Below are 14,256 nucleotides of genomic sequence, written 5' to 3'. Positions count from 1 at the left end.
AAGGAGTCTGAATTAAACGTTTAGGAGCCATGAATCTCAAGCCCACAGGATTTGTAAAGCTTTTACACATAACCTTCAGCATTTAAATTTGATAGCCTGGAAGAGGTTTCAGTAGCCCAAGGTCACAGTCACGCTGGTCTAGGACTAAGCAGCATGGGATTGTAGTCTGGCAATTCTAGGCGGCCTTTAGCTGGTTCCCATTTTTATTTCTTTATTCTTGATGTAAATAGCTTGTTTTGTTGTTAAGAGGACTAGAGTATACAAGTTTAAATAACTTTGAAATTTACTTCTATTATCTTTTTTTTTATCCTTTGTTGAAAATCAGAAAGGTAAGTTCAGGAGCGTGCACGTGTCTGCAGTACTATATGGCAGCTGTTTTGCAACAATGTTAAGATTGTTGCAAATTAGCACTGCAAACATTGCTGCCTGGATGGTGGGTGGGGAAATCAGAGAGTACAGATGTACCATGGAAGTGCTCCCAGTATATAGACCCCTCCTGCTCTTTCAGGGGACCACCTGCCCACTTAACTGCTGTCTTGTAGTCTTAACCGGGCGACTCACAAGGAGTACTGTGTAGCTATAGTAGATTCTAGTTAGTAGAGGATAAAATAAGATTTACATTATGCAAGCCTTAACCGGTTACTCTAAAGCAGTGTTTCTCAACCACGGTCCTCAAGTAGCTCCCAACAGGTCAGGTTTTCATTATAGCTGAACCAGTGAACAGGTGAAGTAATCAGCTGATCAGTAACACGATGGTCACTAACTTATTTCACCTGTGCACTGGCTCAGCTATAATGAAAACGTGGCCTGTTGGGGGCACTTGAGGACCGCGGTTGAAAAAAAAATGCTCTAAAGCACTGTTTTTTAAACCTGTCCTCAGACCTCCCTAACAGGCCAGATTTTGAGGATATCTGAAATGGAGCACAGGTGAAATAATCAGCTGATTAGTAACCATGGTTATTTTACCTGCTCTCACCCAAGGTAATCCTGAAAATCTGGCCTGTTGGGGGGGGGGGGTCTGAGGACAGGTTTGAAAACCAGTGGTCTAAAGGTATCTGTATCTTAACTGTTGTTAGGCGCCTGTAGGTGGAGAAGAATTCACTTCTAAATCACAGGGTACCAAATAACCAAGACGTTAATAAAACCAGCCATATTTTGGGGGTACGGAATTATGTAGGGAGGAGCGCAAATAAAGGACCTTGCTATGCCTCTGCTACTACTAGTGTGACAAACGTATGTATTACTTTCTTGTTTCTTTTTGCATAAATCTTTAACAGTTATTGACTTATAATTATTTCAACTCAGAATTAAATTTCCCATGAAAACATTTAATTATCTGAAGTAAAGGAAAATCTTAATGTACATTCATTATTTATTTGCTTGTTCTATAATTTAATATGAAGTTTTCCCAATGCCCCCCAGAGAAGCTGTGACCCTGCTACATGCTACTCAGTGAATGCATGAGTTAATTTATGTCTGTCGCAAACCGACCACAGAAGAGGAGATAAGATAAACAACATGTGTTAGGCTTTTTAATGGGTATGCTCCTGGATTGCAAACTTTGCTAACAAAATTATACATTGTAATTCTTTTTTGGGGGGGAAAACATCTCGTATGCAGATGTTTTGTAACACAAGGCTAAAAGGGACACTGAACCTAATTTTTTTTCTTTCATGATTCAGATTGAGCATGCAGTTTTAAGCAACTTTCTAATTTACCCCTATTATCAAATTTTCTTCATTCTCTTTGTATCTTTATTTGAAAAGCAAGAATATAAGTTTAGATGCCGGCCCATTTTTGGTGAACAACCTGGGTTGTTCTTGCTGATTGGTGGATACATTTACCCACCAATAAACAAGTGCTGCCTAGCTTAGATGACTTCTTTTTCAAATAAAGATAGCAAGAGAACGAAGAAAAATTGATAATAGGAGTAAATTAGAAAGTTGCTTAAAATTGCTGCTCTATCTGAATCATGAAAGAAAAATTTGGGTTCAGTGTCCCATTAATCACTGATATTTACAATTCATACTGTATATAAAAATGAGGGCAAAACAGTGGTGGTTCCAGTAACAAATAAACAGGCAGAAAATGCTAATATTTGTGTGGAGTCATTGGTGGTTCATACAGGATGCCAATTCAGGTGGCATCAGGGTCATTGTTTTTATTTGTGCTGTCTGAGGGCAGGACTATGTTATTAGTGATATGGTTAAGCAGGAAGACAAAGTTCTGGGACAGTCTATATTGTCCATCCTCTTCCACACAAAAGGGGCTCAACCTGAAGCGTTACTCATGCAAAGAGCAGTTTAACTCTAAATCAAACAAATTGCCTTATTTGAGGCATAATAATTCTGACAAAATAGTGGGAAGAGGAAGGGGATATGGGTGAACGTCTGAGGGAAATTCAGAAATGGATAAAGTAGGAATCGCACGTCTTTCTGCAGCTCTCTCTTTACAGAGCACATGGTTCAGACAGTAAGATGTGAGTAGAGAATGAGATTAGGGACACTTACCCTTTGCACAGTTTCCAGGTCAGCAAGGCCAGAGCAATGAGAAGGAGAGCGCCGGTCAGCGTGAGAACCACTATAAACCACGTGTCTGGTTCCCAGTATGTCAGGGTCTTATGGATAATCTTGGTTTGCTTTGGAGGAGCCTGAAAATGGATGATTTAGAAATGACTATATTATACCTATAAAGATTAGTGGGAAACAGTGATGCAATGATAATGAAGAAAGGGATGACCCACCCCAAGTTCCCCCAACCCTTGATATTTAGCTTCTTTTAGTTTATGTGAAAATAAGGATTTGTTAGATTTGGTTAGATCTTCAAATGTAAATAAAACACTATGGTCTAGAGCAGTGGTTCTCAACCCAAGTGACTTCAAGGCCTGATAAATTTTAGCCGTCCATGCCCATTGCCATATAGTCATATAAATAGATTTCATGATTCAGATATATCATATAATTTTAAATGACTTTCCCATTTATTTCTATTATCTAATTTGCTACCTTCTCTTGGTATCCTTTGTTGAAGGAACAGTAATGTACTGCTGGGAGCTAACTGAAAGTCAAGGACAAGAGGCATAAATGTGCAACCACCAATAAGCAGCTTCTGAGAATATTTAGGTATTATTTTCAACAAAGGATACAAAGGCATCTATTTATCAAGCCGTCAACCGCAAATACGCTGGAATTCCGCAGCGTATTTGTGGCGAGCCTGATTCGCCTTAGTTATCAAACCCTACTGACCGGCAAAAGTAGAATTTTGTGAAGTAACATACGATCCGCCAGACTCAGTCCGACACAGATCGATGCTTACGTCATTACAGATGTTCCGAAGGCAAATTCGGCACAATCTGACTACTTTTGCTAGTTATCAAATTTCTACCAGGTACGCTCGCCACTATTCCGGACCAGCGTACCTGGTTTTCAATCCGCTGCCCTGGACGCGGCGGTTGCCATGGGAATCAATGGGAGTCTGAAAGCAGCGAAAGCTCATGTTCGCTGCTGCCCGATATCCCATTGATTCCTATGGTAGAATAAAAGTTACGTTTACACCTAACACCCTAACATGTACCCCGAGTCTAAACACCCCTAATCTGCCGCCCCCTACACCGCCGCCACCTACATTATACTTATAAACCCCTAATCTGCCGTCCCCTACATCACCGCCACCTACATTATACTTATTAACCCCTAATCTGCACCGCTTCACCACCGCCAGCTACATTATACTTAATAACCCCTAATCTGCCGCCCCGACACCGCCGCTACCTACATAAAGTTATTAACCCCTAATCTGCCCCCCTACACCGCCGCCACCTACATTATACTTATTAACCCCAAATCTTCCCCCTCCTACACCGCCGCCACCTACCTACATTTATTGACCCCTAATCTGCCGCCCCCAACGTTGCCGCCACTATATTAAATTTATTAACCCCTAAACCTAAGTCTAACCCTAACACCCCCTAACTTAAATATAATTTAAATAAATCTAAATAAATATTCCTATCATTAACAAATTATTCCTATTTAAAACTAAATACTTACCTATAAAATAAACCCTAAGCTAGCTACAATATAACTAATAGTTACATTGTAGCTATCTTAGGGTTTATTTTTATTTTACAGGCAAGTTTGTATTTATTTTAACTAGGTACAATAGTTATTAAATAGTTATTAACTATTTAATAACTTCCTAGTTAAAATAAATACAAATATACCTGTAAAATAAAACCTAACCTAAGTTACAATTACACCTAACACTACACTATAATTAAATTAATTCCCTAATCTAAATACAATTAAATAACATTAAATACAATTATCTAAAGAACAAAAACAAACAAACACTAAATTACAGAAAATAATAAACAAAATTACAAGATTTTTAAACTAATTACACCTAATCTAATCCCCCTAACAAAATAAAAAAGCCCCCCAAAATAAAAAAAGCCCTACCCTACACTAAATTACAAATAGCCCTTAAAAGGGCCTTTTGCGGAACATTGCCCCAAAGTAATCAGGTCTTTAACCTGTAAAAAAAAATTACAAACCCCCCCAACATTAAAACCCACCACCCACACAACCAACCCTACTGTAAAACCCACCCAATACCCCCTTAAAAAGAAATAACACTAACCCCTTGAAGATCACCTTACCATGAGAAGACTTCACCCAAACGGGCCAAAGTCCTCAACGAATCCGGCAGAAGTGGTCCTCCAGACGGGCAGAAGTGGTCCTCCAGACGAGCAGAAGTCTTCATCCAGACGGCATCTTCTATCTTCATCCCTCCGGCGCGGAGCAGCTCCATCTTCTAGAAATCCGACGCGGAGCATCCTCTTCATCCGACGTCTTCTTGAACAATGACGGTTCCTTTAAGTGACGTCATCCAAGATGGCATCCCTTCAATTCCGATTGGCTGATAGAATTCTATCAGCCAATCGGAATTAAGGTAGGAAAAATCCTATTGGCTGATGCAATCAGCCAATAGGATTGAGCTGGCATTCTATTGGCTGTTCCAATCAGCCAATAGGATTTTGCATCAGCCAATAGGATTTTTCCTACCTTAATTCCGATTGGCTGATAGAATTCTATCAGCCAATCGGAATTGAAGGGACGCCATCTTGGATGATGTCCCTTAAAGGAACCGTCATTGTTCAAGAAGACGTCGGATGAAGAGGATGCTCCGTGTCGGATGTCTAGAAGATGGAGCCGCTCCGCGCCGGATGGATGAAGATAGAAGATAACGTCTGGATGAAGACTTCTGCCCGTCTGGAGGACCACTTCTGACGGATTCGTTGAGGACATCGGCCCGGTTATGTGAAGACTTTTCACGGTAAGGTGATCTTCAAGGGGTTAGTGTGGGTTTTAATGTTGGGGGGGGGTGTAATTTTTTTTTACAGGTAAAAGAGCTGATTACTTTGGGGCAATGCCCTGCAAAAGGCCCTTTTAAGGGCTATTTGTAATTTAATGCAGGGTAGGGCTTTTTTTTATTTTGGGGGGCTTTTTTATTTTGTTAGGGGGATTAGATTAGGTGTAATTAGTTTAAAAATCTTGTAATTTGTTTATTATTTTCTTTAATTTAGTGTTTGTTTGTTTTTGTACTTTAGATAATTTTATTTAATTTTATTTAATTGTATTTAGATTAGGGAATTCATTTAATTATATTGTAGTGTTAGGTGTAATTGTAACTTAGGTTAGGTTTTATTTTACAGGTATATTTGTATTTATTTTAACTAGGAAGTTATTAAATAGTTAATAACTATTTAATAACTATTGTACCTAGTTAAAATAAATACAAACTTGCCTGTAAAATAAAAATAAACCCTAAGCTAGCTACAATGTAACTATTAGTTATATTGTAGCTAGCTTAGGGTTTATTTTATAGGTATTTAGTTTTAAACAGGAATAATTTATTTAATGATAGGAATATTTATTTAAATTATATTTAAGTAAGGAGGTGTTAGGGTTAGACTTAGGTTTAGGGGTTAATAAATTTAAGTTTAATTTTAGTGGCGGCGGTGTAGGGGGGGCAGATTAGGGGTTAATAAATATAATGTAGGTGGCGGCGGTGTAGGGGGCGGTAGATTAGGGGTTAATAAGTATAATGTAGGTGTAGGGGGTGGCAGATTAGGGGTTAATAAGTATAATGTAGGTGGCGGTGGTGTAGGGGGGGCAGATTAGGGGTTAATAAGTATAATGTAGGTGGCGGCGGTGTAGGGGACGGCAGATTAGGGGTTAATAAGTATAATGTAGGTGGCGGTGGGCTCCGGGAGCGGCGGTTAGGGGTTAAACACTTTATTTAGTTGCGGCGGGGTCCGTGAGCGATGGTTTAGGGGTTAATACATTTATTAGAGTTGCAGTGGGCTCCGGGAGCAGCGGTATAGGGGCTAATAATTTTATTTAGTTGCGGCGGGGTCCAGGAGCGGCAGTTTAGGGGTTAATACATTTATTAGAGTTGCGGTGGGCTCCGGGAGCGGCGGTATAGGGGTTAATAACTTTAGTTGCGGCAGGGTCCGGGAGCAGCGGTATAGGGGGTAGACAGTATAGTATAGTGTGGGTGTTTAGTGACAGTTTACCAATAAATCTGTGAAAAAGCCGAAGAGCAGCTTGATCGATGACTGTTAGTTAACAACAGTCCGCTGCTCATCGCCCCATACTTGGTGCGTGGCTTTTTGACAGCTTTTTTTGGTAACTTTGGAGAACCTATTCAGGTCCGCGGCAACGATGTTAGGCGATCTTAGGCGAGTGTATTGGTGCCGTTGAATGCAAGTAAGTTGATGGCTTGATAAGTAGATGCCAAAGAGTACAAAACAAATTAGATAATAAAGATCATTTGGAAAGTTATTTAAAATTGCATGATCTGAATCATGACAGAAAGAATATGTTTAAAAAGAGAATTCTATTTCATAGAAAGCTCACTGTACTTGCAAAAGGGATATATATAGTGGAAAAAGTCTTCACGTGATACAAACGTATAAGTAATATTTTGAACGGGACAAGGTAAAATAGAAAATAATACACAACCTCAGACTTATGGCCTGCACAGGAACCACCTAGCCTTGCCCCTAGACTGACTCTGTCTTTACTGACATCCCTCCCAGATTTCCATGACATCACCTACAGGTCTCCCTGACTCAGCACCTAGCATACCAGTCCAGCATACTGTCCATGGATCTCAGTACACTTTATAGGAATATACTGTTCTGGATTTGCTGATATACTTATTATAAGAACAAGAGATGTGTGAAATGTACATACTTACAAATCTATGAGCAACTAAAGAGTAAATAAATAATACTTGTGGGCTCATTGTGTGCTAATAATACACTTGTGATGTGTGCAAAGCTCTAAAACTGTGAACAAGATACTTGTGACCTTTATTTCCTCTTAAATAGGAATCTTTTGAGGTCCAAACCTCATACAAACAAGGTCTGCTTCTCACCGTTGTAGTGACGGTAGTGGTGGGCTTCGTTGTGGTCCATGGTACTACAGTAATAAACACTGTTGCTGTAGTACTGTAGATAGGGGGATTCAGGTTGTCTGTCACCTGAACAAGGAGCTCATAGCTCACAGGGTCATAAACCCCATCTGGGTTGTAGGAGAAGGTGTTATGTAGGAGATTGTCGTTAATCATAGTGAATCGATTGTTGGTGTTTCCTGTAGGTTGAAAGGACAATGAGTTTACACAGAGCGTAGCATTATTATATGTTCCAAAACCACCTCATGCTCATATTTAACGCAATCCATACCCCCTACAATTGTGTAGTACAAGGGCACACTGACGATGTCCCGGTCTGTGCAGGTCAAGGACAAAATGCTTTGTGTGGTAACGAGAGTAGAATAGATTTCAGTTCTGTAAAATGGAGGAGTACAGACTGGCGGGTTATCATTGATATCCTGCAAAAAAAAAAAAAAAATAGAGAGAAAAGAAAGTATAACTAACCATTGATATAATTTATAAGGGTATGTAAAATGGACAGTATACACCAATTTAATTTAACTACATGTAATAGACACTACTATAAGGAATAATATGCACAGATACTGATCTAAAAATCCAGTATAAAACCGTTTAAAAACTTACTTAGAAGCTCCCAGTTTAGCTCTGTTAAAAAAGTTAGCTGGAACACCCACTGCAAGTGGTTCTATAGTAAAAAAAAAAACAGACTCTCCCCCCTCTCCCTTCCTCTGCATATGAAAAGAACCTTTCCACAAACAGGAGCAAGCTGGAGAAGGTATACATCAGTATTCTTTTAAAACTTTGGGGCGTGGTTAGAAGTTTGAAAATCAGCGCAATGTAAATATACAAATAAGCAAAACTATATATTTTTTTTTTAAAAAAGCTGTATGGGCTATATAAATGGATCATCTACAAGACATTTATGCAAATAAAAATCTAGTGTATAATGTCCCTTTAAGTCTTCAAAACAAAACAAGGCTTCAAAATTAGGTAATCAGAATTTTAAAATAAAAAATATAATGGAGATATTCACACTCACATGAGCTTTTTTTAACGAGGTGCACTGTTTGCATGCAGGTGCACAAGGCATATGTACATATGGCATACCTCCCAACATTCCCTACATTTTTTCCAGAACTGGGCGGTCTAGGCTGTATGAGGGAGAGCCTTGGGAGAGGTTGAGGGTTTTCTGTGTGCAAGGCCATGACCAGAGGGGACAGACTGATGGGTGTACCGGGAATGGGGTGGGCAGTGATAAACACTCTTAGTTTAATGCGCTTCAATTATTCAAAGTTTTTATTTTTATTTTCAAAAGAGCTATATTGTGATAAAGTAAGGTGTCACAACAAAATTGAAAACAAAATGGTATTATTGACAGATAAATATTTGGTATAGAAAACAACTTATATATTAGTCATTAGAAGCTGTTCATATGTTAGTGTGCAATTTTAAGATGCTATAATTCTGAATATTAAACATAATCACCTAGATTACAAGTTTTGTGTTCCGATTTTAACGCTGAAAAAATGTCCATTTCAGCGTAAAAACCGCAATGCAGCCATTGCGAGTCTTGTCAGTATAGCTGTACCGCAAGAGTTATAGCCTGTAACGCAACGCCAGTCCCGCACTCAAAAAAATGACATTTTTGCGTGGGATTTCCATAGCGCTGCCATTACAAGTTGTGCGCTGAGGTTAAAATGCTTGCCTTACAGCCTATACCGACACAATCCATTCCGCTATCTGAGACCAGTAGTTATGAGTTTTGCGCAACAAAACTGTTACACAAAACTCATAACTAAAATGTTAAAAAGTACACTTTATAACCCCTAATCTGCTGCTCCAGACATCACCACCACTAATAAAAAAATGTAACCCCTATACCGCTGCTCCCCGACATCGCCACCACAATAATTAACCCCTATTCCCCCGCACCCCAATATCGGCCACACTATAATAAAGGTATTAACCCCTATTCCGCCACTCCCCGACATCCCCGCCACTAAATAAAGTTATTAACCCCTAAACCTCTGGCCTCCCACATCACTGCCACTAAACAAACCTATTAACCCCTAAACCCCCAGCCCCCACATTGCAAAAAACTAAATTAAACTAAAATATAACTACAAATTAAATCAACTAAATTACACTTTAAAAAAAACTAACACTTCTAAAAAAATATTAAATCCACAAATACAAAAAATAAAAAATACTAAATTACAAAAAATAAAAAATACATTAATAGTAATGTTAGTTTAATATATAGTTTAAACTTACTTTTTTTAATTTCACAGGTAAGTTTTCATTTATTTTAAGATAGGGATATTGTAATATTATTTTAAAGTTAGGGGGTTGTTAAGTTTAGGGGTTAATAGTTTAATTTATTTTTTGCAATGTGGTGGGCTGTCGTTTTAGGGGTTAATAGGTTTATTTAGTAGTGGTGATGTGGGAGGCCAGAGGTTTAGGGGTTAATAATTTTATTTAGTGGCGGCGATGTCGAGAAGCGGCGGAATAGGGGTTAATATCTTTATTATAGTGTGGGCGATGTTGGGGTGCGGGGGAATAGGGCTTAATACATTTATTATAGTAGTGGCGATGTCGGGGAGCGGCAAAAAGTAAATTTATGTTTACCTGATAAATTAATTTCTTCTATGGTACGACGAGTCCACGGATTCATCCTTTACTTGTGGGATATTATCTTCCTGCTAACAGGAAGTGGCAAAGAGCACCACAGCAGAGCTGTCTATATAGCTCCTCCCTTAGCTCCACCCCCCAGTCATTCGACCGAAGGTACAGGAAGAAAAAGGAGAAACTAAAAGGTGCAGAGTTGACTGAAGTTTAAAATAAAAAAATATAATCTGTCTTAAAATGACAGGGCGGGCCGTGGACTCGTCGTACCATAGAAGAAATTAATTTATCAGGTAATCATAAATTTACTTTTCTTCTATAAGGTACGACGAGTCCTCGGATTCATCCTTTACTTGTGGGATACAATACCAAAGCTACAGGACACAGATGAACGGGAGGGACAAGACAGATGGTTAAACAGAAGGCACCACTGCTTGAAGAACTTTTCTCCCAAAAATAGCCTCCGAAGAAGCAAAAGTATCAAATTTGTAAAATTTGGAAAAGGTATGAAGCGAAGACCAAGCCGCAGCCTTACAAATCTGTTCAACAGAAGCATCATTTTTAAAAGCCCATGTGGAAGCCACCGCTCTAGTAGAGTGAGCTGTAATCCTTTCAGGAGGCTGCTGTCCAGCAGTCTCGTATGCCAAACGGATGATGCTTTTCAGCCAAAGAGAAAGAGAGGCAGCCGTAGCTTTTTGACCTCTACGTTTTCCAGAATAGACAACAAACAAAGAAGTTGTTTGACGGAAATCTTTGGTTGCTTGCAAGTAAAACTTCAAAGCACGAACCACGTCCAAGTTGTGCAACAGACACTCCTTCTTAGAGGAAGGATTAGGACACAGAGAAGGAACAACAATTTCCTGATTGATATTCCTATTAGTAACAAAAACCACTAGAAACCTAAATAGCTGCACTATCAGGGTCTATAAAGGAGGTGCGCCAATATAAATCGACAATATGAGCGTTTATAAAATCAATTTTCAAGTCTGTTAGTATTTGGGGCATAGATTAAGACCATACGAGATAAACTGTAAAATAGTAATTGATTAATAATAATATAAAAACCTAGATAACAAAAAATTGTATATATTTAATTGTATATATTGAATATGCCTATCAAAGTCCCAAATCAGAAGAATAAATATAAATATATATGTAAGTCCATATGAACCATAGACCAGATCCCACAATGTACAGCAGCTCTCTCCACAAATGGCCGGAAGAAAATACAGTCCTAGAAGACAAAAAAACGAGAGGCGCTCTTGGTGCAGCAAATTCCAAACAGGGGCAAATTATGAATACACAATATACACCATGTACTCACAAGTAAAGTTGCACAAGCAGTGCAATATCGTGCAGGCCGAAACTTCTGAGCCGTTCGGCTGACTCACAGTGGCTGAAGCAGATGGTATCCAGAATGAGGCTCCAATCCTGCTACTCGTCACCTCTCAGGAACGCCAGCAGAAACCGATCAGTGCTATAGAAATCCAGCACTCGGATAACTAGCCAGCATTTAAACTGGTATCGTTTAAGAATTCAAAAAGAAACAGTTTCTGGTTTTGTGAAGCAATACGGATAAACAATGAAGGGTTGGTACATCCAATGTGGTCGCGAGAAACTGACGGATGCGATTATGAGGACGTAAAATGAAGAACGTATATTTTGAGCTTAGCAATAATATCCCTTTAAAATAAACGAGCTTCAGTAACATGAGCAATACCTTGCATCGCTAGAGAACTCTTTGTTCCCCCCTGATGATTGATATATGCTACAGTCGTGATATTGTCTTATGAATCCGGCCGAAGCCAGCTGAGGCCACGCCTGAAGCTCGTTGAATATCACTCTCAGTTCTAGAATATTTATCGGGAGGAGAGCCTCCTCCTGAGTCCACAAACCCTGTGCTTTCAGGGAATTCCAGACTTCACCCCAGCCCAATAGGCTGGCGCCCGTCGTCACTATGACCCATGCTGGCCTGCGGAAACACATTCCCTGGGACAGATGATCCTGTGACAACCACCAAAGAAGAGAGTCTCTGGTCTCTTGATCCAGATTTATCTGAGGAGATAAATCTGCATAATCCCCATTCCACTGATTGAGCATGCATAGTTGCAGTGGTCTGAGATGCAAGCGAGCAACGGAACTATGTCCATTGCCGCTATCATTAGACCGATTACCTCCATACACTGAGCCACTGACGGCCGAGGAATGGAATGAAGAGCTCGGCAGGTAGATAAAATCTTTGATTTCCTGAACTCCGTCAGAAAAATTGTCATGTCCACCAAATCTATCAGAGTTCCCATGGAATGGAACTCTAGTGAGAGGGATAAGTGAACTCTTTTTTACGTTCACCTTCCACCCGTGAGATCTTAGAAAAGCCAACACGATGTCCGTGTGAGATTTGGCTAGTTGGTAAGTCGACGCCTGAATTAAGATATCATCCAGATAAGGCGCCACTGCTATGCCCCGCAGCCTTAGAACTGCCAGAAGGGACCCTAGCACCTTTGTGAAAATTCTGGGAGCTGTGGCCAACCCAAAGGAGGAGAATCTTTGAAATCTAGAAGGTACCCCTGGGTTAAGATTTCTAAAGCCCAGGAGTCCTGAACGTCTCTTGCCCAAGCCTGAGCAAAGAGAGAAAGTCTGCCCCCTACTAGATCCGGTCCCGGATCGGCAGCTACCCCTTCATGCTGTCTTGGTGGCAGCAGTGGGCTTCTTGGCCTGTTTACCTTTGTTCCAAGTCTGGTTAGGTCTCCAGACTGACTTGGATTGAGCAAAATTCCCCTCTTGCTTTGCAGCAGGGGAAGAGGCAGAGGGACCACCTTTGAAGTTTCGAAAGGAACAAAAATTATTTTGTTTGGTCCTCATCTTATTTGTCTTATCCTGAGGAAGGGCATGGCCTTTCCCTCTAGTGATGTCTGAAATGATCTCTTTCAGTTCAGGCCCAAATAGGGTCTTACCCTTGAAAGGGATGGCTAAAAGCTTAGATTTTGATGACACATCAGCAGACCAGGACTTAAGCCATAACGCTCTACGCGCTAAAATGGCAAAACCTGAATTCTTTGCTGCTAATTTAGCCAGTTGAAAAGCGGCATCTGTAATGAAAGAATTATCTAGCTTGAGAGCCCTAATTCTATCCAGAATATCATCTAATGGGGTCTCAACCTTAAGAACCTCGAACCTAAAAGTAGCTGCAGTAGTTACAGGAACAATGCACGCTATAGGTTGGAGAAGAAAACCCTGATGAACAAATATTTTCTTTAGGAGACCCTCTAATTTTTTATCCATAGGATCTTTGAAAGCACAACTGTCCTCAATAGGTATAGTTGTACGCTTAGCCAGGGTAGAAATAGCTCCCTCCACCTTAGGGACCGTCTGCCACGAGTCCCACATGGTGTCTGATATGGGAAACATTTTCTTAAAAGTAGGAGGGGGAGCAAACGGAATACCTGGTCTATCCCACTCCTTAGTAGCAATGTCCGAAATCCTCTTAGGGACTGGAAAAACATCAGTGTAGGCAGGAACCTCTAGAAATCTGTCCATTTTACACAATTTCTCTGGAACTACAATAGGGTCACAATCATCCGGAGTCGCTAAAACCTCCCTGAGCAACAAGCGGAGGTGTTCTAGTTTAAATTTAAAAGCCATCATATCTGAGTCTGTCTGAGGGAACATCTTTCCTGAATCAGAAATCTCTCCCTCAGACAGCAAATCCCTCACCCCTAACTCAGAACATTGTGAGGGTACATTGGATATGGCTAATAAAGCGTCAGAGGGCTCAGCATTTGTTCTCACACCAGATCTACTGCGCTTCCCCTGCAACCCAGGCAGCTTAGATAAAACCTCTGTGAGGGTAGTATTCATAACTGCGGCCATATCTTGCAGGGTGAAAGAATTAGACGCAGTAGAAGTACTTGGCGTTGCTTGTGCAGGCATTAATGGTTGTGACACTTGGGGAGAATTAGATGGCATAACCTGATTCCCTTCTGACTTTGCAATGTATTGACCTTTCAGTGTATGAGTGACACATTCTAAGTGGGGGTTCCACAATGGCTTCTAAACATATTGAACAATGACTTTCCTCAATGTCAGACAAAAAAAGCATACACATTCTGCAAAACTGCTTTAAAATGCACCAAATTTTTCAAAATTTTGATAGCAGACTCAATATGT

General features: G+C 40.1%; 1 protein-coding gene across 1 annotated transcript in view; it reads right to left on the bottom strand.

Moving 5' to 3' along the window:
- The window catches only part of CDHR4 (cadherin related family member 4), a 150,328-nt gene that overhangs the window by 20,089 nt on the left and 115,983 nt on the right, over positions 1-14,256 (bottom strand). Inside the window, exons 14-16 of the mRNA XM_053721164.1 lie at positions 7,754-7,901; positions 7,447-7,661; positions 2,511-2,650 (exon numbers count right to left, since the gene is read on the bottom strand). Coding sequence (XP_053577139.1) covers positions 2,511-2,650; positions 7,447-7,661; positions 7,754-7,901 — 503 coding nt within the window. The remainder of the gene's footprint in view (positions 1-2,510; positions 2,651-7,446; positions 7,662-7,753; positions 7,902-14,256) is intronic.

This window comes from Bombina bombina, chromosome 7, assembly GCF_027579735.1.
Source record: "Bombina bombina isolate aBomBom1 chromosome 7, aBomBom1.pri, whole genome shotgun sequence".
NCBI lineage: Eukaryota > Metazoa > Chordata > Amphibia > Anura > Bombinatoridae > Bombina > Bombina bombina.
This window is presented reverse-complemented; position numbering and strand designations above follow the sequence as displayed.